The following is a 25,748-nucleotide window of genomic DNA, read 5'->3' on the forward strand; positions in this document are numbered from 1 at the left end:
CTTGCATCCCAGGGATGAAGCCGACTAGATCGTGATAAATAAGCTTTTTGATGTGCTGTTGGATTCAGTTTGCCAGTATTTATTAAGGATTTTTGCTTCAATATTCATCATGGATATTGGCCTGAAATTTTCTTTTTTAGTTGTATCTCTGCCAGGTTTTGGTATCAGAATGATGTTGGTCTCATAAAATGAGTTATAGAGGATTCCCTCTTTTTGTATTGTTTGGAATAGTTTCATAAGGAATGATACCAGCTCCTCTTTGTACCTCTGGTAGAATTCAGCTTTGAACTCGTCTGGACCTGGACATTTTTTGGTTGGTAGGCTACAGATTGCTGCCTCAACTTCAGACCTTGTTATTGGTCTATTCAGTGATTCAACTTCTGCCTGGTTTAATCTTGGGAGGTTAAAGTGTCCAGGAATTTATCCACTTCTTCTAGATTTACTGGTTTATGTGCTTAGAGATGTTTGTAGTAATCTCTGATGGTAGTTTATATTTCTGTGGAATTGGTGATGATATGCCCTTTATCATTTTTTATTGTATCTATTAGATTCTTCTCTATTTTCTTTTTTATTAGTCTGGCTAGCAGTCTATCTATTTTGTTGATCTTTTCAAAAAACTGGCTCCTGGATTTATTGATTTTTTTGAAGGGTTTTTTCTGTCTCTATCTCCTTCAGTTCTGCTTTGATCTTAGTTATTTCTTGCCTTCTGCAATCATTTGAATTTGTTTGATCTTGCTTCTCTAGTTCTTTTAATTGTAATGTTAGGGTGTCAGTTTTAGATTTTTCCTCTCTTCTCATGTGGGCATTTAGCGCTATAAATTTCCCTCTAGACACTGCTTTAAATGTGTCCCAGAGATTCTGGTACATTGTGTCTTCATTTGCTTTGCTTTTGAAGAACACCTTTATTTCTGCTTTCATTTCATTATTTACCCAGTCGTTTAGGAGCAGGTTGTTCAGTTTCCCCATAATTGTGTGGTTTTGAGTGAGTTACTTAATCCTGAGCTCTAATTTGATTACACTGTGGTCTGAGAGACTTATGATTTCCATTCTTAGGCATTTAATGAGGAGTGATGTATTTCCAAATATGTGGTCAATTTTAGAGTAAATGCGACATGGTGCTGAGAAGAATGTATATTCTGTAGATTTGGGATGGAGAGTTCTGCAGATGTCTATTAGGTCTGCTTGGTCCAGATCTGAGTTCAAGATCTGGGTATCCTTGTTAATTTTCTGTCTCATTGATCTAATATTGACAGTGGAGTGTTTAAGTCTCCCACTATTACTGTGTGGGAGTCTAAGTCTCTTTATAGGTCATTAAGAACTTGCTTTACGTATCTAGGTGCTCCTGTTGGCCAGGCTGGTCTCGAAGTGATCTGCCCACCTCGGCCTCCCAAAGTGCTGGCATTACAGGCCACAAGGTGTAGAGTCTTTAAGTAAGTTTGTAGTATTTGTTTTAACCTAAGTCCATAATCATGCTTATTTGCCCTTAAACTTCCTCATTGAGTAGGTAATCCACTGGTAAGCTTTTTTATATTCCTTTGGTCTTTCTCTCCCGTCTTTTTCCTGCTTCACATACATACCTTTTTTTCTTCCTTAAACTTTTTATCCACTGGCCATGTGTTTGAAGAGGATGGGTGCAATCAATACCTGAGAGTATGATGTTTAGTAAATCATTGGGTTCATAGTTTAGGGCCTGGAGAAAATATGGGCTAGAGATCTGGAATATATATAGCTGAAACTACTCCATAGAAAGAAAAAGAGTGGAAGCAAGACTAGTATTTACTAGTATTTAAGTGACAGGCAGAGAAAAGAAGCATGCAACGAAAACTATAGCTCAGTGAAGCAAATACTCATACAAGAAACAATGTTAATAATGTACATGCTATCCACTGCCCAGAACTTTTACACGTATCACTGTTAAAATTAGATCTGATTCCACTAACAATCTGGGTAGTCAGTCCCACTCTCAAAGATCAGACAGGGCCCATCCAAAATAGTAACCTGGTCAGAAGGGAGTTTGTTGCAGTTAGAAAGCTTTTTGAGATCTAATTTAGTTAGAAAGAAGAATGGCGTAGAAACACCATTATCTCTGAAACCCATTCTACTGCCTGCAACTTTACAAAGAAAGTGGTTCACTTGACTTAAGCTTTGATACGGCTAATAAGATTTACCCATCATTTATACTTCAGTATGGGTTAGTCAGTGTATGGTCTCAATATCTGAAACTAAACCATGGCGGAGGCAAGAAATAAAGACGAAATTTTGACCATGTGAGTCTTTAAGAAAGGGCAAACTAGAATTTTTAAATTTTATTTTACTTCACGTTCTGGGGTACATGTGCAGGTCATGCAGGGTTGTTGCATAGGTGCATACTATATCCAGCGTTTCTCCCCATGTTATCCTTCCCCACCTGCCTGCTATCCCTCCCCTAGCTCCCACCAACTGCCCCCAGTGTGTGATGCTCCTCTCCCTGAGTCCACGTGTCCTCATTGTTCAACACCCGCCTATGAGAACATGTGATGTTTGGTTTTCTGTTCTTGTGTCAGTTTGCTGAGAATGATGGTTTCCAGATTCATCCGAGTCCTTACAAAGGACAAAAACTCGTCGTTTTTTATGGCTGCATAGTATTCCATGGTGTCTAAGTGCCACATTTTCTTTGTCCAGTCTATCATTGATGGGCATTTGGGTTGGTTCCAGGTCTTTGCTATTCTACACAGGGCTGCTATGAACATACGTGTTATGTGTCTTTATAGAAGGACAATTTATAGTTCTTTGGGTATATACTCAGTAATGGGATTGCTGGGTCAAATGGAATTTCTATTTCTAGATCCTTGAGAAATCGCCACACTGTCTTCCACAATGGTTGAACTAATTTATACTTCAACCAACTGTGTGGGAGTGTTTCTATTTCTATACATCCTCTCCAGCAGCTGTTGTCTTCAGATTTAATGATCGCTACTCTAACTGGCGTGAGATGGTATCTCAATGTGTTTTCATTTGCATTTCTCTAATGACCAGTGATGATGAGCATTTTTTCATGTTTGTTGGCCTCATATATGTCTTCTTTTGAAAAGTGTCTGTTCATATCCTTTGCCCATTTTTGAATGGGGCTTTTTTCTTGTATATCTGTTTTAGTTCTTTGTAGACTCTGGATATTAGCCCTTTGCCAGATGGGGAGACTGCAAAAATTTTTTCCCTAGAATGGTTTTTTGAGTTATTTTAAGGCAGAAACATGAAAGCACCACATTATATAGTACTACTTGATGGAAATATGCTATCCATTGAGTCACAGCAATGTTACTGATGAAGAAAGTCACAAAGAACATGAATTTGCCTGGATCCAGTCTTCATATTTTGTCTTTCATTTTATGCTGCCTCCCGATGGCAGTGAACAGCACAAGGTAATACAATTTTAAGGTGTCTTAGTTATGCAATTTAGCTTTATCCCAAGCATAATTTACTTTAGGCTATCTATGTACTTGTTAGCATAGATAGCTAAGGAACAAGCATTACTATTAGATTTTTAATCATTTGCTTGCTATCGTGTCATTGACATTACAGCTATTAGCACAAATACAAATTAAGTCATATGCATCAAATCCAAGAGTTTAAGCCCTGTTTATACTAATATTACTTTCTATGTGCTAGAAACTCTTCTAGGCAATTTGAATACATTATATACAATATATCACATAAATATATAAATCCTCTTCATACCTTTAAAAGTTTTTTTGTAGATGAAGAAACTGAGGACATACAGGTGTAACAACTTCCTCTTAATTATGCCAGAGGCAGTATCAGGCAGATGTACAAATGAAATTTGTATAAAATTCCAAGTCTGAGTTGTTTCCATTTCTTAATTTCGTTGTTTTCACTCATATTTGAAAATATATCATTTTCAGAAACTTATTTCATGTCTTTCTCAGATCACTGTTAATAAATCACATGCCATCTCTTCTTCATAAAATAAGAAATCTCTTTATATACAATATCGTATTTTTTTAACACTAAAAGGCAGGCCAGGCTATGGTTTTAAGAAGTACCAGTTTAATAATGATATTTAGAAATATGGTACAGATACCATAGCAATATAAAATGCATACAATTTTAAATTATTTTCTTATAAACTCTCTATATGAATGGCTGACAGCTTCCAACAGATAAACTTTTGGACAAAGGTAGAAGATATTTCTGGGCATTCGTTTTAAATACCATCTAGTCATCCAATTAGGTTTCTAAAAATATAAATATGACAAATATATGGATTTCTGAAGTATAAATTGACATACAAATCTATATATTTTCTTAATACTTTTTAAAGCATCTTTAAAGAAGCATTCTATAACATGAAGTTGAGAGTTCAAATTAGCTGTAATGAAAAGGCATGAGGTTTTATTAGAACTGTGTAATTCACATACCAAATTTTTACATAAAAGTAAACACAAAATTGAAAAGGAAAATACATATTTTACTCTCCAAGTTATCAATTTCAGAAAACCACTCACTGGAAAAATTAAGATAATATTCCCAATTCTAAATGTTAATAAGAAAACAAGCACAATTCCAGAAACTTAATTCTACCTTCTAAGAAGCAGTAAAGTTACGATAACACTGCTCCTTGGGGATTGTCAAAGTTTTCCTAGAACTGCTGGAGAGTTTATTCTCTTTTAAGAGAGAATCAAAACTCTTCCCATTCACTAGCATACAAACCTGTCATAAGTTTTGTTTTCCTAACTTACACATTATCAGAACTCTGAATCATAGGTTAGTGAATTGATCCCTAAATGTGCCCACTTCCATCTCCCCAAACAGGCAGCTCCAGAGGAAAAAAAAAATGTTATCTTTTCTCACCTGAAAAGTTTGAATGAAATATCTATTTTGAATTTATAGAGAAGAAATAATAGTCTTACACATGGGCTAGTTTAATGGAACTTAAGCTCTTACATTTCAAGTCATAAGTGCTAGTTATTACAACATGTTCCTTAGTGGAATTTAAACCATCAACCCTTAACTGGTATATTACTAACTTTAAAAGTTAATATGGGAGAAATAAAAGGATTTCCTGAACTAATTTAGAGCAGTGGTCTTTAACTCTGACTATAAATTTGAAACAGTCAAAGAGCTTTTGGAAAAACAGGCACGGCTTCATCTTCCAGAAATTCAGATGTAATTGTTATGAGGTGGGTTCCATATTAAAAGTCCTCAGATGATTCTAATATACAGAGGGTTGAAAACTACTGATTTGGAACAATAATTAAATTATTAATTACTCATAGTGGTCTTGATTTAAATAAAGTATTTAAAACTCAAATATATGAGCACTTCTTATGTAACAGGCACAGTTCTAAGTGCTAATAAGAAAACTTTTTAATAAAATCATTGGATCACATTAATAAATTTTATCATTTGAATAGTTATCTACATTTATTAAAATATTACTCAAACTTCTTTTATAGTCTGCTGTCACAAAAGATTTCCTTTTACTTTTCTGACCACCCTCCATTTGATACTATGGCAAAAGAGGTCATACTCAGAAACTTTTCCTTAAGATATATGGAGAGAACATAAGAATTTAAGATTCCATTTTCAAGTCATAGTATATGAGGTATTCTCCATCTTATATCTGGAGTCACAAGTCATAACCTAAGAACTGAAAACAGGCATTGTTTGGATGCTTAACAGAATCTCCTAGATCAAGACCAACTCCCACTGATATCAGTGCTTGCTTTAAATTGTCTTTAAAAAAATTATGGCAGATCCTTGGGGGACCTAGTAAGAGTGGGTCTTTTAATGCAGACCTTGTATCTTATGATCTATTTATAAAACAATTCTTAAAAAACATTACGGGAATATGGTTTTTGAAACATACACAGTTAGAAATTAGTTATCTCAAAGGAACTAAAAAAATATATAGTTTTTGAAATACTACATAATTAGAAATTAGTTACTATCCCAGGATGATAGCTAGAGCTTTTATATTTTAAATTAGAACCATCTTTTAAAGGTATTATAAATCTCATTTAAAATATATTTTAACTTAAGAAAAAAAATCAGGTTTAAATTAGTAAGTTTAATTTGTATCTACTTTTTAACCTATTTTTCAGGTTTAAATTTGCCCAAACCAACTGAAAAATTTATTAATACTATAGTAGACTAATTATCTTTTATATCTAGACATTAAGCCCAAAATGATACAATTTTGGTTAAATCATAATTGCATATATAGGAAAATGCAGTAGCAATCTGTTTTCCATTCTTGATGATTAAAATAGCTGCAAATTTTTTATGAAAGCTCAGTAGTCAAAATACATATTTAATAAAAAGACATACCGTAACAAAATATCAAGAAGTTAGCGTTTGAAAATAAACTGTCACATTGTTTTGCTTTCAATCAAACAGAATTGAATTCAAAGGTATCTAAGTATAATTAAATTGTGACTTTGGAAGCAGAAAATTAAAATCCGAGTAAGACCAGAGAGCTAACACAAAGATGAAAGAGAAGTTTCCTAAGTTATTACTCAAAAGTTTAGAGTTACTGGGACTTCTCAATGACTATGACCCTAAAGAAACATGAATAGTTCGGGAAGTAATAGTGAAAAAAAAAAAAGACATGAATAGTTTGGGTAATAAAAGTAAAAAAAAAAAAAAAAAGATTATGTGATTCATCCTGTGATACTCTCAGTAAGTAAAATCAAATAACAAATAATACAGTATATATAAGCACCATTAGAAATGTGTGTATGTAGCTATACATGTGTCAAACTTTACCTGATTAAAAATTGCATTGTTAAAAACAAGTATACAATTATGAAAATATGTTAACGCCATGACTTATTTTAAAACGTTTCATCCAGCATTCTTTCTAGAACTAAACCAAAGAATACAACACAAACTCAGTATGCTTTTGTAGTGCAAAGTCCCTTGATTAAATAGAATTACTTAAAAAAAGTGTTCAACAAGTGTTTTCAATTCGTAGCTAGAGTCTAAGAGATACAAGAAAAATGAAGTAGGCAAATAAGTGGGAATTCATAGAATAAACCAGCACAGGTTGGATTTGTCTTCAAGGGATTATCATTCAGGCATCAAATTATTTTTGAGAGCAGTAAAGATTACACTGCCAGAAACACCTTCTTTCTATAATAAGAAGTGTACATTTGTCACTTTCACTGTAATATTTCTGCTATATTCACCCAAACTTTGTAAACAGCCATATTTTATATGATATACATCCTGGGATAATACAGGTCTTTAATGAAAATCTGACTTTGATCCTACTTCAAGGCAGCTCATGATTGACCATTAGGAACCCTTGAACTTTTTTTCAAAGCTCCCAGTAGAAGCAATCACATGATAGATTGATGTTCTTTGATACCATTGTTACATGATAAATATTAATGCTATTCACCATTTAAAATACGCTCAATCTCTTCTAGTCTTTTTAAAGCAGCAACTCTTTTCTTCTCAATTTCTTTGATGTCTTTTGCTGTTTTGTAGGGGGTCTCTTTGTCTCTATTTTTTCCTAATTGTTTGTTGGATTTAGACGGACTTTTATTATCACTTGTTTTTACTATTTGTGTTTGTCTGGATTCACCTCTGATTTCTTTTACATTTTCAGCTGGAATTTTGTCTCCTTCTTCTACACCTGAAGTCTTACTGGTTGGGAATATTGGCTGTTCTACAAAACCAGATGAGGAAATTTTATCCCTGACTATATTCAAATGACGTTGAATATATTCTTCATGTGGTGCTAATGCCAATGTTTCAACAAGGCATCTTTCAGCTTTTAATAAGTCTTTTTCCTCAAAATAAACAACACAAAGATTGTGTTTTCCTTGCACATTGCTTGGATCCATCTCCAAAATCTTCTCAAAACACTTTTTTGCTCCTAGTATATCTTTCTTTTGATTCATCAGAATGTCTCCTTTTAAAATGAGGCCCTTGATATGATCAGGGTAGTATCTGAGTAACTCTTCCAAAATTGGCAAAGCCTTTAATTCCTTTGCAGTCTGGGAATACAGGAGAGCTAGATTAAACAAAGCACTTCGGAAGTCGGCTTGTAACTTTATGGCTTTCTTCATCCAAATCTCTGCTTCATTGTCCTTTTTGTCATCCATGGCAAGCATTCCCAAATTGAAATAGCCATTAGCATCTAGGGGCTCTTCATTTATATAGCTTAGAAGTCGTTTTCTAGCTTCAGGTCTGAGTTTAACCTCACCTAGAAAGTTTTTTAAGAAAAAAAACTATATTGTTAGTACAATAATTAAATGTGAGGAACAAAGCCGTTTTCAAATACTTAGATTACAAAAAAGCTTTAACAACTAATTTCCATAGTTAAAAAAAGTAGAAAGCAAAAACCTTGAAATCTTCACAGGAAAATCAAAATATATGAAACAGTAAAAAGACAGCTTATTTCCTTTCCTTTAAAACAGTAAGAGTGCTTCAGAAACCAAAAGGAGAGAAATGTCTCTTATAGAATTCAATTGGAAATAGCAGAGGGAAAATAGAGAATTCAGAGAAAGCAGCATAGGATTTGCCAACAAAGACATGTATTCAATCTTGATTCTGATAACATTATGACTTTATATACTGAACAAGTTATTTAGCTTCTCCGGGTTAACTTGAGTTTTCTAAGAATTAATATGACATATATTGGAAAATTAATGGTAACTATTACTGGGTAGAAAAATGTTTCAGAATAACTATATCACATTCTTGTTTTTTTTTTTTTTTTTTTTTTTTTTTGAGACAGGGTCTTGTCACCCAGGCTGGAGTGCAGTGGTGCGACCTTGGCTCACTGCAATCTCCACCTCCCTGGTTCAAGTAATTCCCCTGCCTTAGCCTCCTGAATAGCTGGGATTACAGGTGCACGCCACCACATCCAGCTAATTTTTTTTTAATTTTTATTTTTAGTAGAGATGGGGTTTTACCATGTTGGCCAGATTGGTCTTGAATTCCTGACCTCAGGCAATCTGCCCACTTTGGCCTCCCAAAATGCTGGGATTACAAGTGTGAGCCACCATGACTGGCCAGAATTACTATATCACATTTTAAAAAATGTTACTTCAAAATGTTAGGAATGTTCTGAGGACAAAAACATACGATTAAATATAAGGCTATAAAATTAGGATTTAGGAAACATACGTCTTCTTTTTTTTGAGACAGGGTCTCACTCTGCCACTCAGGCTGGGGGGCAGTGCTGTGACCATAGCTCACTATAACCTCAAACTCCTGGGCTCGAGCAATTCTCCCACTGTGACTTCCCGAGTAGCTGGGACTATAGGCATGTGCCACCATTCCCTGCTGATCTTAAAATTTTCTGTGGAGACAGGGTTTCACTATGTTGCCCAGGCTGTTCTCAAACTCTTGGCCTTCAGTGATCCTCCCACCTTGGCCTCACAAAGTGTTGGGATTACAGGCATAAGCCACTGCTGGGCAGGAAGCAAATCTCCATTGAAGTAATTTCTATTGCAAATAAATAAAAAAAATGTTCAAGTACTACAATTACAAACCTTATGGTGCAATGTTGTGTCTAATAATGAGCATCTTTCATAGTTGTCAAGGTAGATAACTTTACAAAAGTATTAGCTTTTCTCCAAATTTATACTCTTTTGAATATCAGGCATAAAGATTTCTCTCTATTCTTTTATTTGGCAGCATGATGGATAATGAAAATATGAAAATAAATCACGAGGCTTCAGTTGTTATCTTGGATTAGTACTTAGCTATGGGACTTTGGGGCAGTCATAAAATGTATTTGGTTTTCACTCTGCTAAATAGAAGACTGGCAAATGCAAACTCAGAGGTCCTCTTTAGCTCTAAAATACTATGACTTTATGATTCTTTCATATTTTACAAAAGTTTTAAGACTGTATTTAAGAAATAACTAACCATTATAATAGATTTTTCTATTTAAAAATTAAAAAGATTATAAATCATATACACTGTCTTGTGAGGCAGAACTAAAATTTCTATATAAAATATGGGTGAAAGATCCAGATTTACTGTGGTTAATAATTTAGTTTTGCTAAATTATAGAAAATATAGAAAATTACAATAATATCTCAAAAAACACAGTAAAATTGGATATAAAATGGTGCCAAAACTATTAGCTCTTATGAATCAAAAGAAAATAAAAGGCTATTTTTTGGAAAACATATGCTCTTGGCTCCTCACAGCTAATTATGGAAAAAAATTCACAAGTTCATATTATTTGGTGAGTTTATAAGTTATGTTTACATGTATAAAATGACAAAACAATTAACATTGCTTAATAGATTGCCTGAAAAATTAGTCTTAACACATGCCAGAAGAATTAAAAAATCAGTATTATCATGTTAGAATGCATGTTACTAGAAAATAGTTTATTTCAAATATTCTTCCTATAAATCATTTAAGTACAGTATTGCTATAAACTGTCAATACATAAAGTGTTTGCTATGGGTAATAAAGTTAAATTAAGGTTTTATTATATTATAAACTACAATTTGTTTAAATGTAGAAATATTTTGAGAAAACATACCTGATTCTTGCATTAATATAGCAGAGTTGAATAATGCTAGTTTATGCTTTGGATTTAGTTCTAGAGCACGATTAAAGTTTTTTAGGGCTTCATTTGGTTCTTTAAGTTCAATATATACAATTGCCAAGTTGTACCAAAGATCTGCGTTATTTCTGTCCAGCTCTAGTGCTTTAAGGTATGCTTCCTTTGCTTTAAGAGGTTTATTCATTTTTAAAAGCAATTCCCCTCTGTGGAAAAATCAAACACAAGCTTTACTTACAACATTACCATCTCAGTTTGTAGACAGAGTTTTTGCCAAGTTTTAAACCTTTCCACATATAGTTTTTTTCTTTTAACTCAAGCTCTTAAATACTCTCTTTCAAAAACAACTCTTTGAAACTGTCCTCAAATCTGAACTCCTTAGTTTAGTATATTTGTCTTTATTTATTTTCAAATAATATTTAAGAAGAAAAAAGTCATGCCTGACTTTAGAGGGCAACATATCAGGAGGACAGAGAAAATATATTCTTTGAATTTATTTTAAAAAGAGACAGACTAGACTGCATCAGAAAAAGTACAACTAGCCAGAGTGAGAAATTAATTTGTTAGGTGACAAAATAACAGCACTAGAAGAAAAAAACGACATACAGTAGTGGCAAGAGAAATTCCAATATTTGAATCTATAATAAAAGTCTCACTGTGCAAAAAATCAAAGTATTTAAAATCTGTAATCCCTTCTTATATTAACTTAGTCCTCATCAATGTCTTCATATAATATGACCATTCTTAAAAAAAAAAAAAGTCAGGCATTATGGCTCATACCTGTAATCCCAACATGTTGGGAGGGTGAGGTGGGCAAATCACTTGAGGTCAGGAGTTTGAGACCAGCCTGACCAACATGGTGAAACCCTGTCTCTACTAAAAATACAGAAATTAGCCAGGCATGATGGCATGTGCCTGTAGTCCCAGCTACCAGGGAGACTGAGGCACAAGAATCACTTGAACCCATGAGGCAGAGGTTGCAGTGAGCCAAGATCACACGACTGCACTCCGGTCTGGGTGACAAAGCGAGATTCTGTCACAAACAAACAAACAGAAAAAGGACTAAAAAAAAAAAAAAAAGCTGACTGTGTAGAGTGCCAGGGACTAGTCTGAACTGTAGATAGCTTTGAGGAACACACTTAGAATTGAGGACCAGTTAAGAAACCATTGTATAAATCTTTCTAGTGTGGTTGTATTTTCTGTTAGAAAATTTTAAAAAGTAATTTTGCTTAAAGAATTATTTTTACATATGTACATATCATATTTAAGTAGTGATATAAGAGTTGTTCTTATTATAATACTATTCTTTCCTACAGTATTAGCACAGGAATAAAATCAAAGGAACAACAATTAATATTCTCATTAAAACAACTTCTAGAATAAATGTTTGTTCAAAATATTATTATTTTTTAATGCAGATCGTTAAATCATTCTTTATGGATTAATACATGACAGGTCTTATTTACAGATACAAGCCTGCTAAACTCAATGGGTTTCAAGAAGTACTGGACACGGCAGACCAAAAGCAATCCCTACTGAAAAACAGATTATCTCAAAAACTTAAATTCAGAATATGCTTTCCCCACAGAAACAATGTTACAAGTTATTATTAGGTTTCTGCACCAGGCTACAAAATAAAGTTTAAAAACACATTTTTCCTCAAAAATAATATAAATGATAACACATACATAAGAAAATAAATGAAGTTTTAACATGTGATGCCAGACAACTTTTTTTTTGCTGAGAACCAAAATGTTTTCTTCTTGTCAAAGGCATCAATAACCAACCAACTCTAAAAACATAAGTTCCTGAGAGTTTGATATTAGAAGTAACTATTATAAAATATAAGTTTCAGGTGTTAATTTAATTAGGAAAAGAACAGTTTTGGTGATGGGAAGAAAATGAAACTGAGATAGAGCTACTTCTACCGTTTTCTTAATATAAAACCTAAGGTGGCTATTATAGGGATTCCCTTTGTTAATTTCAAAGCAATAAAATTTGTCAGTCTAAAAAGCTATGCCTTTCTATGCACTTGATTGCTAAGATTATTAAAAATATAATTTTTTTTTCAAAAAAAAAAAGCCAATTCATTCAAAATGTACATGCAGATGCAGTTTCAATATTCTATAATGATAGATCTAAGGTGAACTGGGATACCTGCTAATGTAAGCCTGCTTGAAGTCCGGCCTCATGCTTATTGCTTGACGGTACAGCTGATCTGCTTCTTCCAGTCGGGACTCATTCGCTCGGATCAGATTAGCCAGATTGATATAAACATTTAGGTGGTTAGGGGCAATTCTGGCTGCATATTTTTTACCAGGAATAATCTGTTTAAAAGAAAAGGCATTTTCATGATTTGATATTTCAGTATCAAAAATCAAAAGTACATATTCCTATTGGCTAATTTAAAATAACACAGAACACAGTATAAAAAATACACTGTACTAAGATCTGGGTTCTATTCCTGTTGTGATCAAACTTAAGAGACCTTGACTTCTTAAAGTTCTGATTTGTTTGACTTCACAAAAAGATGCAAATAAAAAGCTTACAATAATCCACTGAGCTGGCATAAATAAAAAAATATATTCTTCAATGCCATAAAGTGTTATTTTATTACATTATTGAGGATACTGTAAATAAAATAGTATCTTTAGATTTTTATGTGCTTTCTTTTACATTTTTATGGTTTATTTTTAATAAAGCAGTAAAATTAGTAGCATAGTCTTATGTCCTCAAAAAAAATAGCTTAAGCTCGGCTGTACTTTTCTCAATTGTAATAATATTTATAGTAACATTAACAGTGATTGGGAAGTTAAATTTTTTAAAAACAAAGTGGAACTGTATAATATTTTAAGGATTACTTTAATCTTTACCTATTAGTTTAACTGTTTTTATTATTGGTTTTTATCATACCTAATTTATTGTGTTCACTGGAAGTTTGGATCCATATATATTATATATTATAATAGCCTTTATTTAACCTTAATAATCAACTAGAGTGTTTAATTTCCAAACTTCACCAGAAAAGTAAGTCCTTAGTATTCTGGAATAAAATTAACTACTCTATTGTCAAAACTGAGAAATATTTTGCTGACAACATGAAAACTGACATAGGGTCAGATCTTCCAACTTTGATACTGTAATGTTATATTTAATGAATCTTATGTCATTATAATAACTGATGGACACAATATAGCAAGAGATGTATCTACTAATTTTACCACTTTTATTCATTTGATAGGAATAATATTGAATTTTATGATTAATATACACAAATAAAATCATATTTATGTAAAGTCACATAACTTGCTAATAACTCATAATCAAGAATATCTAAAATTCACACTTTATGAATTCAGTTTTTACAATGGACTATAAAAACAATTTTTAAAAATTAAGTGAGCTAGAAAAATGTAATTCTTTAAAAAACTTATAGGAATAGATGATTCATTAGACACTTTACTTTTATATCAACTAAGTGAAGAATTTTTCTTCTAGATAATTTATTCAATATGGACATCTAGTAGATATGACATAATAAATTATGGCAACTTACTTGAGGCATCAGTGATTTAGCCATCATGTAAGATTCTTCAGCTTCTTTGGTTCTATTTAAATTTTTATAAGTTCTTCCTACATTCATATGGGCACCAATGTCATCTAAAATTTTAAAACAATCATTTGTTGGCAAGTATACAAATGATGTATTAAATACAAATGAAATGATTCAATATATTTGATATATAAACAAGTATTCAATATAACTAATGAGAAGACATGTTTCCAGAAACAAATATACTAGGCAAAAATGCAAAACCAGGCAACAGGTCCTGCTTCTTCCTTTAAGTTCCTGAAATATAACTTGTTATAATTTATGACCAACAGTGTTCACAAAATTACTTAATGAACCATAAAGACAGAAAATACATACATACTATGAAAAAACTATTTGAAGGGATTTTTGAAGGGTTGAGACATAAGAGAGATAAAGGTAATGAACAAATTTTTATCACCTTCCTTCATTGTATTTTACTATACTAAAGCTTGCTTTCATTTACTTAATCTCATAGCTTAGAAATTCACTCAAGAGGTATAGCTCAACTCTGTAAGTGAAAAGAATCATCAGGATATTTAGAATTATTTCAAGTGTTATAACAAATACGCATCATGGTGGAACAGGGGCAAAAAGAATGAAAAAAACTTTGCCATTCAATTTTTAAAAATTTTTGTGATTGTGGCTAGAATGAGAGTATAATGGAACATAATGATAATAGTATTACTTAAGATGCAGTGGCCCACCTCTCTTAAATGATAATAAACTCCTTAAAATTTATTTTAGATTTTTTTTAAAGGTTGTGTTAATTTTAGAATGTCAGGAACTTATGTCTCATTTTCTGATGTGGAAAATAAAAATCCCAGCAAATGTCTTCAGGGATAGGAAAAAAAAAATGCAGTTGAAATAGGAAAAATGTAAGGATTCATTGTACAGTAGTTTTTTAAACAGATACACTTCCCAGTAAATATTTCAATGGTTTGAATGATAGAAGGAAAGTAGAAGATCTTAAATCAGTCAATTTTTACTCAACATGAATTTCTAACAGACATGAAAAGGTTCATTTTGATTACTACTTGCTTGTGACACCAATTATTTTGCAATTGTGGAATAATTCTCTGCCTGCAACTCCTAGGACTCATACAGACCAAGCATATATATTTTGGGCATTCTCCGAGTAACAGTCCTAAGATCTTACTATATTATGTTTTAGTCTGGCAATTGTGTGCACTGCACAGAAACTGGCAGATGCAGACCAGGTGTGATTAGAGGTAAGTTTAGGAGTAAGGAAGTTGATTTTTTTTCTTTTAAGATGTATTGTTGAGTCTCATGTAGCCTGGAGGGGTCAAGCAAAAAAAAATGTTTCAGCTAGCCATTCTTAAGCCGGGCTACAAATCAGAATGCTTGTGTAGTTTTAAAAAATTCAGATACTTTAGCCCCACCTAGCTCCATCAAAATATAATATTCAGAAATAAAATCTGCAAAAAATATGTTTATAAAAAGTGTCAAAGGCAATTCTGATGTAGAATCCGGGCTGCAAATCATTGTATTACCAATTAAATATAATATATACAGTATAGTGATTAGGGTAATTATTTACATTACATGCCTCAAAACATCACTATATATCCCATGAATATGTACTACTATTGTCAATTAAAAAATATGAAGTCTTTGCTTTTATATAACTTTTCTTTTACACCAGATAAATCCATACAACATGTTTATGAGCTCAGAATGCTGTTCAAGAAAAGCTAAGGTACATAGAACCTGAAAAAAGTAATTATACACTAAGCTTTTAAGAAGAAACTGAACATTTGGAAAAATAAAAGTGTAATTATGTCAGCTGAATATTTAAAATGTTACTGAAATTAGCCCCAACCAATGTTAGAAAAGATAAAAAATGAGGCAAATTAACATCCACTGAAATCATGTTCTTAGAATTATGGCAAGGAGATATTGTCATTAGTGTAGACTTCAGATGCTAGAGTACAGCAGTCCTTTGTTTCAAAGAATAGAGATGTAATATACAGATATACTTTAGCATCAGAAAGGCCACTTGATACAGCTAATGAAAAGACATAATTTTATGAGTACCTATCCAAAACAACAGCAGCATTAGTCAACAATCTGGATTTTAATTCAATTGTAAATGAGGAACTCATAAATCTCAAATGTATCCTGTTTGCCAATACTAGGTTTCTATAATCAATTAAATTTTCCAGAATCCTAGTTGAGTATATTTCACTTCTTATCTCTCCTCACATCTCTAATAACATATTTTCACTAAGGAAAAAAAAAAGAGTAGAAGGGAACTTATCATCTCACTGCTAGATGTTATCAACTTATCTTCATCAATGTTTCCAAGTGTTTTTAATAGTAACACACATCTGTGTGCAAAGGCATATACATAGTCTGCTTTCCCTCATACACCTTCCTTCTTATCTAGGGCCAACCAATCTACTTACATACTAGATCACATTCCCTTTTCCCACTTAAGAACTTTGTTCACTCTATTATCTGTCCTGCCTAACCTGCAACACATTCTCCTGTTGCAAAAATATCTGTTCTTCTGTATAGTAAGCCTTTTTTTTTTTTAATCTTAAGATGTATTGTTGAGTCTCATGTAACCAGTACTAGCTGCCCAACAGTGAAGTATTCTCACATTGATAGCTTAGGCATCTATGTTGCTTTTCATTATTTCCTGTCCACAAAATTATCAATTTATTTAAAAAGATAAATTTATAAATATCTGGAATCTCCTAGGAACTATCCTTCATAAATATAGATGTAAAAATTAATAGTATTTTAACAAATCAAAAAATATATAATAAGGATAAGTCATGATCAAATGGTATTTTACCGAAGGCAAGATTGTTCAACACTATCATCAATGTAATCTACTATATTAACAGACAGAAACAACACAACCTTATTTATCATCATCTCAAATGGTGCAAAAAAGCTTTTGACAGAATCCAACATCCATTTGTGCTAAAAATTCATCCATTTGTGCAAATGAAGAATTAAGAAAGGCAAGAGAGCTCTCCTATACTGCTGGTGGGAAACACATTCTTTGGAAAACAATTTAGCAGACTTTTAAAAAGTTAAACATACACAAATCATATGACCATGCCACTCCTCTCTCAGGTTTTTACCTAAGAGAAATGAAAACATACAGATTGGTAAATGAATGTTCATAACAGCCATTATTTGTAACAGCCCCAAAGTGCAAACAATCCAAACATCCACCAGCAGCTAAACGGATAAACAAACTGTGGTATATCCATGTGAAGGAATACTACTCAGCCATAGAAAGGCATGGGTTTTTGATTCATACAACAACATGAATGAGTATCAAAAAAATGTGTAGCATGAAAAAGCCAGGATAAAAAGAGAATCCACAGAGTACAATTCCATTCATATACAATTTTAGAAAAAGCACATTATCTGCAGACAGAAAGTTTTTCCCTAGAGAAGGCTGGGGTAAAAAGATGTAAGATGGAGGCATTAGAAAGGGTACAAGGAATTTGAGGGGTTGATGGATATTTTCAGTATCTTAATTGTGGTTATAGTCTCACAGGTATATACATATGTCCAAAATTATCAAATTATTTAGTTTAAATATGTATAGTCTATTGTATGTCAAATGTACTTCAAGATTGCTATTAAAAAAGTTACAACCCAATCATTTCTTTGCATTACTGCAAAATCCTTCTAAATGATCTTCCTGTTTTTCTTTACTATTTTCTGCATAGCCAGTGATACTCAAAATTAACTACACCAGAGTATATGTGCAAAGGTTGCTTTCTCAGTTATTCTCATCTCTTAATACTAATCTCTCATACAGCCTTTCTCTGACCAATTTCTAATGTCTATGCCCTTTTTATAGCTTTTATCACTTTCATATAAGTAAATATACATGTGCATGCATATGTATGTGCATATATATATTTTTTTTTGTGTGTGTATATTTACATGTGTATATTTGTTTACTTATTGTTTATGCCTTTATTTAGAATGGAAACTCCATAAAAGCAGAAAATTTGTTTTATTTACTGCTGGATTCCCCAGCACTTAAAACAGTGTCTGACTCATGGTAAATTCTCAAGTAAATGCTTGATGAACAAATATACCTACAGAGCCATTTGCTATTCATTCTCTTTCAGCCTTCTTCCCTGAACTGTATACCTCTTCTCTGCCACCTCCCTTCCTAGTTCCAGTGAAAATAATGCCATTAATATTTACCAGCTCATATTTATTGAATATACATTACTGCCGAGAAACTGGCCTAAGTCTTATGTAACCAGTATTTAACATAAAAAAGAACGGAGATATTACTCCAAACTTACAGATAGAAAACTTAGAGTGATTGAATTTGAGAAAAGGTCTGATGCCAGAGTCCATTAACTAACCATCACACCAGCTGTCCCTTTTTAGCCTTATCCTGGTCACTGTCTTGCCCCCTCTAACTCTAAAAATACAGTAAAATAACATGTCATCTCATCTGTCAAACCCATCTAGGAAGAATACAGCTTAAAAAAACATGGAATAAGCCAAGAAACCTCTAGATGCCACATTCAATGTTTCTAAGTTTAAATACTTCATAAAAAATCATAATAAACTGGTTTACTTGTTTTTTTGCTCCATGGTTTATTATTAATAGAAACAGCAATTATCAAAGTGTGATAGTGAAGTCAAACTGAAGGAGAAAGATTCAGCAAATATCTCGAAAACAGCAATTAGTGACAACTGACAATGAGGGGGAGAATTATTTAAAAACTGAGTGTCCATACCTGCAATATCGTGTGATAGGCACACTATTCACTAGACAAAACTGAATGTGTACAGACACACACCTACACACTTAATTTAGTATTTACAACAATGCTGTGAGACAGAAACTACTATCCCATTTTAGAAACAAAAAAGAAGAGTCTGAAGGGGCCTAAGTAGCATCTCAGTCTCAAAGCCCTTATGTGCCTGACAATCAAAGATGACTGTGTCTCTAAAAACTTCTAAAATCTAATTAATCCATGCACTATACATCTCAAGACTTCAAAAAGTAATGAATTAAAATATTTAGTGACTGCTGACTGCATATAGGACCCTACTTGATGATGCAGGGGTACAAAAATGATTCAGATGTTCATGCTACCACTGGGAAGCCCAACAGTTTAAAGAAATATTTTAAACAAATTTGTATTTAAATAAATAAAATACAGCACTAAATAGAAAAATACAAATACAGGAAAGATACAGAGGAAGTTAACGGGTTTTATAAATGAAAACTATTTGCTTATAGCTAGAAAGATAGGAAGAGTTTTTATAAGTCAAGTCACTGGAAAATGGGAGAAAAGGGAGAAGGGAGAAATTCTAGTCTCAAGGAAGAATATAAACAAAGGTAAAGAAGTAAGGAAGTATAGAATATTAATTCCATATTCCAAGAAAAACTAAACTACATGAAGGGCTAAGGGAGATAAAACTGAAAGGCTAGACCATCAGTTATATTTCCAAAACTTTTTATTCACCTTTCTATAATTGAAACTTAGCTTTGTTTTGGAGACATGGTTACCTTTAGCTTTGTGTTCTTTCCTATCCTTTGTGATGCTGTGCCTGGGAGAAGAATGGACATCTTCTTCAGTGATCCATGTTGCCACTTTTGGACAATTCTCTCTCTTTTCTACAATCACTCCTCACTAATTGTAATTTAACTCTATTATCCACTATTCCTATCGGTGTTGTAGTCACCAATTCCTGGATCACAGATCCTGGCTCCCTGTTGCTTTCTCTAACATTACATTTGTCAAAATTCTTAATGATTTAGTGATATCATAATCCATATAGATATTAGTCTATGAATACCGTGGTCTTGATGTCCTTTTTTCCAAATGACTTACACCTTCTTTCTACCTTAGCTAATTAGTGCAATGGTCATAACTGTACTTACTAGAAAAAAGTAACAGTGCCTGACACTCCACACCCCTTCAAGGATATTTGGTAATGTGTGGGGGTTTCTTTTTGGTTGTCATTCTGAATGGAAAATAATGATAGCATTTGGTGGATGGGGGTTATGTCTGGCACATATCCTGTAATACAATTCTGCACTCAAAATGCAAATAGCACTCCTACTGAAAAATACTGTGTTCTAGCTACATCCTACTCTGATACCAACAATTCCTCAGATTCACTTATCTTGTCACCTTTCCTCCAGCCCTCATTCTCTCTCATATCCTTTCTTAACCAGCTTAGATTTGGTGTCTCATCATTTATTCGTTCCTTAAACCCATTCTTAATTAGTAATATATAACTGACAAAACTTTAATCCTATTTAAGAGAATTTTCTGTGCCTATGTCATCACTATTATAACTAAAAAGTTGCAGGAGAAGAAAAACATGTAACCATACCAAATTTATTTATTTTTTTTTGAGAGACAGTGTCACCCTGTTGCCCAGGCTGGAGTGCAATGGTGCAATCTTGGCTCACTGCAGCCTCGGCCTCCCAGGTTCCAGCGATTCTTGTGCCTTAGCCACCAGAGGAGCTGGGATTATAGGTACCCACCACGATGCCTGGCTAATTTTTGTATTTTTTAGTAAAGATGGGGTTTCACCATGTTGCCCAGGCTGGTCTTGAACTCCTGACATCAAGTGATCAGCCCACCTGGACTCCCAACATGCTGGGAGTACAGGCATGAGTCACTGTGTCTGGCCTCAACTGGTTTAAAAAACAAAGCCAAAACCCTCTTATCTTACCATCCTTTCTTGACCCCATACCCAGCACTGCCACCACTTCTTATCGATACCCTTCAAAAGAATTTTCTATACTAATTGTCTCCAATTATTCTTTCCCCATTCTCTTAAACTCACTACTATCAGGCTTTTGTACCCATCACTCCACCAAAACTGTTTAACCATATCCATCCTACCCAACAACTCTATGTTAAAAAAAAAAAATCCATAAATGCTTTTGTTTGTTTGTTTTGAGACAGAGTCTTACTCTGTCACCAGGCTGGAATGCAGTGCATATATAACAACAAGCTATATATAACAGTGCATATATAACAACAAGCTGGTTTTCTGTAAAGAATATGCTCGCATAGTGAAATATAAAAATGTTAATAAATGGAAATACATCTTTAAGCAAAATTAAACAATAAAGGTGGTATAATCATGTGATCATAGCTCAGTGCAGCCTCAAACTCATGGGCTCAAGGAATCCTCCCACATGAGCCTCCCAAGTAGCTGAGATAACATGCCCACACAACCCTGCTTGGATAATTTTTTAATTTTTATTTTGTAGAGACAGAATCTTGCTTTGTTGCCCAGATAGTCACGAACTCCTGGGCTCAAGTGACCTTGCTCTGTCAGCCTCCGAAGGTGCTAGCAATACAGGTGTGAGCCACCAGCCTGGTATCAAAGTCTGATATTAAGTGGCTATTATATGTAATCCAATTCAAAATAAGCAAGCACTAAACTCTAGTATTCAAGTCACTTAGAATAAAGCTAGAAAATAAACTCTATCTTATTTCCTCCAAGGATAATTGAAACTTTTTTTTAAAAATAAATAAAATTTATGAATTTAATTAATAATACTTACCTGGCTGAACATGGGTAGCCTGTACGAAGTATTTCAAAGCTCTCTCAAAGTTCTTTTCATTTTCCAGAGCATGACCGACATTATTCCATAGTTTGGCATTATTTTTATTTACCTTAAATATAAACACAGATAGAAATAAGTTACACTTAAAAAAAATATGACTCCAGTTCATACAGATATTTCTTTAGTATACTATTAAGAAAAGAATGTTCTATGGAGATGTCTCTGGGAATGACGCAGGAGTCAAATAAAGACTGCTTCACCAAATTTACTCTCCCTGTATCTCAACACCAACATACTAAAACCACAGCAGTCTTATTTCATTCATGTTATATATTAACATTTTACAGAAAATTTTATTTGATCAAAGCATAGCGGTGTTTCAAAACTCCTGCTCTACTATTTGTATTTTTAGGAGCAAAAGTATTGGAACATGAGAATATGTTTAAATGTTGCACTGATGACTTATTTTTAGATTTGACATATTTAAATTTATTTATGTAATCCATTATGGTAATAGAAGCCCTGAGATTAAAGCTCTGAGTCAATATGTGCTTTCAGAGTTCACAGATTACTGTGGTGTTCTTGCAGATAGATGATACCTAGCCAAGTAACTAACTGCAGTGGTTGTGGCTATAGGTTCCAACCACTGTTCTGGGAGTGGGTATAAGCAAAACTCTGGAAAATTATGGAGCTACACTGGTATCCTAGGAGTATGGATTAAAAAGCATGGTAATGAGGTCTTACTTGTTGGCAGACTTCTGAGCTGGGAGAGAGAGTAGAGCTACTGAACTGTGTAAGAAGAGAGTCATCTGATCTTAAGTAGATGTGGAATCAAGAAGTTGCCCAGACTACTGGAATGAGGCAGCAATTCAATAAAGCTAAGCAATGAAGAGTTAAGAAATAGCCAAAAGGAAGTAAAAATTCAGAGATGTGAAGAGGGGTACTGGTAAGGGAGAGCTTGAAAAATATCTTTGCTGATACTATTAAAGAAAATACTTCTTTGTTTTTTAAAATACATTTTTCTAATTTATGTTGTTCATTCTATGGAAATCCTGTATCCTTCCTTTTTGCCAATTCTTATCTTTCTGATAGTATTGTAACCACTGGTTATCTTCCACATCGTTGGGTGCCTTTTTTTTTTTTTTTTTTTTTTGCTGTGCATTTTATTTTACTGAATTGATGGCATCAATTATAAAACTCACCATATCATGTCTATTAAGAAAGAAAAAATGCCACTAAATTAAGATGCTTTACACTGTAGGACTTATTTGGTTTCAGAGATCTTAAAAAGGAAAAAAATGTATACCTTTAGAAGCAATGAAATATAGTATTCTGATTTAAACATTGTGTCATTTGAACTTCTAATAGCTATATAGCATTTAGGGAATTATCATATATGCTTTGGGCGTATAGCTAAGTATTATTTCAGAGAATTTGGTTATAGCATATATTAAAGAACAAAGTATCATAATCTTTTGGGGAAGTACTTAATATTGACTGTTAAGTGTCTATTTGAAAAGAAAGTTAAAACAGCTTAGAAATCGTTCCAAGAAATCACTGATTACATACTTTTTTTGTCATTCTGAACAACACTTTACCTTCAAGGCTGACATAAACAATGTATATTCAGACTCCCAATCCCAATTTCTGTGGAATGTTTTTAAGGAATGAGTGAGTATCACCACAGACAGACAAATCCAGGATAGCTTTTTAAATACACTGTTTAAGAAAAAAAAAGCAAAACAAAACAAAATTGTCTTCATCACCAAAAGCATTTTACCTTTTGAACAGAGGTAACAAGTATCTTAAATGCTCCTAAAATATCATATGTGAATTTATTCTAATTCATTCTAATATCACCCAACTTTAGAGGAAACAACATCAAAAAAATTAAATATTGTGAATATGACCTTCCCGTCAATTGCATTATCTACTCTAATATTGGCCTGTATTTCAAAAGCTGTTTAAATTAAATGATAAAAAATGGACAAAACCAATTTTTAATTGTGACTTTTTAAAATTACAGTCCCTTGTGACATTTTCTACAACTGAGTATTCTTCATTGTGTTTAGTAAGGGGTCAACCTTATCACTGGTCACATTTGAAAATGTTTTACTGACAATTTATACCAAGACCATGATATTCTTGGTTTATTTCTCTACTGTAAAGCTAGAATTGTCTATTAAAAGGCATAGAAAAAGTAACTCTTCATTAAACAGAGGCAAATTACTTATACAACTTTAGGTTAATTATTTGAGGACTCAATTCCTCACCTATAATTTTTATCATCTCATTTAGCATTAATAGTCTCTGAGTCTGTTTTTGTTTGTACAACATGGTTTAATTTCTTTCACTGATAGATCCAATTAACCAGGACACACAAGTACGGATGAGAAAGAACATGGTCACTGGAAGCAGTCAGATGTAAATCTGAAATAAGACTGTTATATGCTAGCTGTGTGATCTTAGGTAACCTGTATGGCTTCAGTGTTTGCATCTGCAAAGGAGACTTAAGGAGTGTCAAGATTAAATGAGAAAACAAATTTAAAGTGTCTATCATGGCCCTCGGTACATGGCAGGCATTCAAAAATGGGTAGTGATTATAACTGGATATATGGGTAGAAGCTAAGAGAAAAGGTTTGGTAGATGGCAGTAAAAAATTGCAAACATGGATGAGATTATCTGTGGAAAATATGCAGTGTGAAAAAAGTGGCTGTAAGACTTTGAAAAATGTAAATATTCAAAGAGCTGGTATAGCCAGAAGAATCAGAGCAGAAATGAACAGATGTGGAAGAAAATCAAGAGAAATACTTTTTATAGACACTAGGGAAATAAACTTTAAATTAAAAGTTTTGACTTAGTTTAGTCACTAGGAGGCACTTTGTTTTATGTTTAATAGACTGAAGTAGAGAGAAGTCAGAATTCTGTGGGGTGAGGGGTGACTGGAAAATGAGAAAGTGAGAGAAGTGACCATTTCTTTTTCAAGTTGCAAATTCAAATTTAATATTATTACATTAGAATTACTTGACCTTTAACAATGTTTGATTTGCTAATTTTAGTGCCACAGCATAAGTATACAATGAGATAATACCTGTAACAATTACAGTTCCTAAGCATATATACAGTGTGACTATGCTGTCCCTTAACTGTTAGTTTGAGGCAACTAGGATACAAGATTATAATGAAGACAGTGATGACAGCAATAAATTACGGACTGCTTACTATATGCATTTTATGTATATTAACTCAATATGACTCACTTAAGTAGGATGACTATTATCTTAGTTCACTGAATATGGAAGTGGCAATGGTCATTTGTGACTTTATTCTCAATAACATCCTTGTTTTCATTTGGGTCTGACTCAAAGTCTGTTCTGTCTCAGGCTGTAAAATAAAATTACATAAATATGGGAAAGAATACAGAGTAAGTAGGTGCTGTGGAGCTTTCCTAACTTGACTTATAAGACAAATGAGGAGACTTCTGAGATGAAAAACCAAAAGATACAAAAGCATGACTTAGAAAACTGCACTAGATACAGATTCAAATTTTTAAATGTGTGATGCTTAATTCCATAGTTAGTAAGCATTACATGAACTGACATTTAAATTTACCTTTTTGTTGATATTTTCTGCCATCCATGGACTACCAAAATACAGAACCCCATGCTGGGAACATACAATACTCGCTCAGCAACAACAAATCCAACTGGAAAAAAAAGGTTCGATGCAGGAATAAATGGTAATGCCATTAAACAAAGTGCCTAGAAAGAAGAAGATTTAATAATTTATATTAAATTAAGAAATGTATGGGCATCTGATACTCAAATCCAAATATTTTATCATTTAATTTGGATAGCATACTGGTAAACTATTTTTAATACTATGAGGAATATTAACTTAAACATAAAGAAGACGATTTAGGGATGGTATTAACAAACATCGGGATGTATGTAAGCAAGGTGAAATGGAAATTGAATTCTAGAAGTTATAATTAGAGGATATCTGTGAACTTTCTTTGAAAACAAGATTTCTAGGTGTGCGTAGGAGTGATTACTCCT

At 33.0% G+C, this 25,748-nt stretch overlaps 1 protein-coding gene across 2 annotated transcripts in view; it reads right to left on the reverse strand.

Moving 5' to 3' along the window:
• Positions 1 to 4,022: 4,022 nt before the first annotated feature.
• The window catches only part of TMTC3 (transmembrane O-mannosyltransferase targeting cadherins 3), a 52,096-nt gene continuing 30,370 nt past the window's right edge, over positions 4,023 to 25,748 (reverse strand). For both annotated transcript variants that reach the window (XM_012469371.3, XM_012469370.3), the window contains exons 8-14: positions 25,303 to 25,451; positions 23,289 to 23,409; positions 21,688 to 21,799; positions 14,094 to 14,197; positions 12,695 to 12,864; positions 10,517 to 10,743; positions 4,023 to 8,212 (exon numbers count right to left, since the gene is read on the reverse strand). In XM_012469371.3, coding sequence (XP_012324794.2) covers positions 7,395 to 8,212; positions 10,517 to 10,743; positions 12,695 to 12,864; positions 14,094 to 14,197; positions 21,688 to 21,799; positions 23,289 to 23,409; positions 25,303 to 25,451 — 1,701 coding nt within the window. In that variant the 3' untranslated portion in view covers positions 4,023 to 7,394. The remainder of the gene's footprint in view (positions 8,213 to 10,516; positions 10,744 to 12,694; positions 12,865 to 14,093; positions 14,198 to 21,687; positions 21,800 to 23,288; positions 23,410 to 25,302; positions 25,452 to 25,748) is intronic.

Source organism: Aotus nancymaae, unplaced genomic scaffold, assembly GCF_030222135.1.
Source record: "Aotus nancymaae isolate 86718 unplaced genomic scaffold, 86718_ANA_hifiasm-v0.15.2.pri h1tg000016l, whole genome shotgun sequence".
NCBI classification, from domain to species: Eukaryota; Metazoa; Chordata; class Mammalia; order Primates; family Aotidae; genus Aotus; species Aotus nancymaae.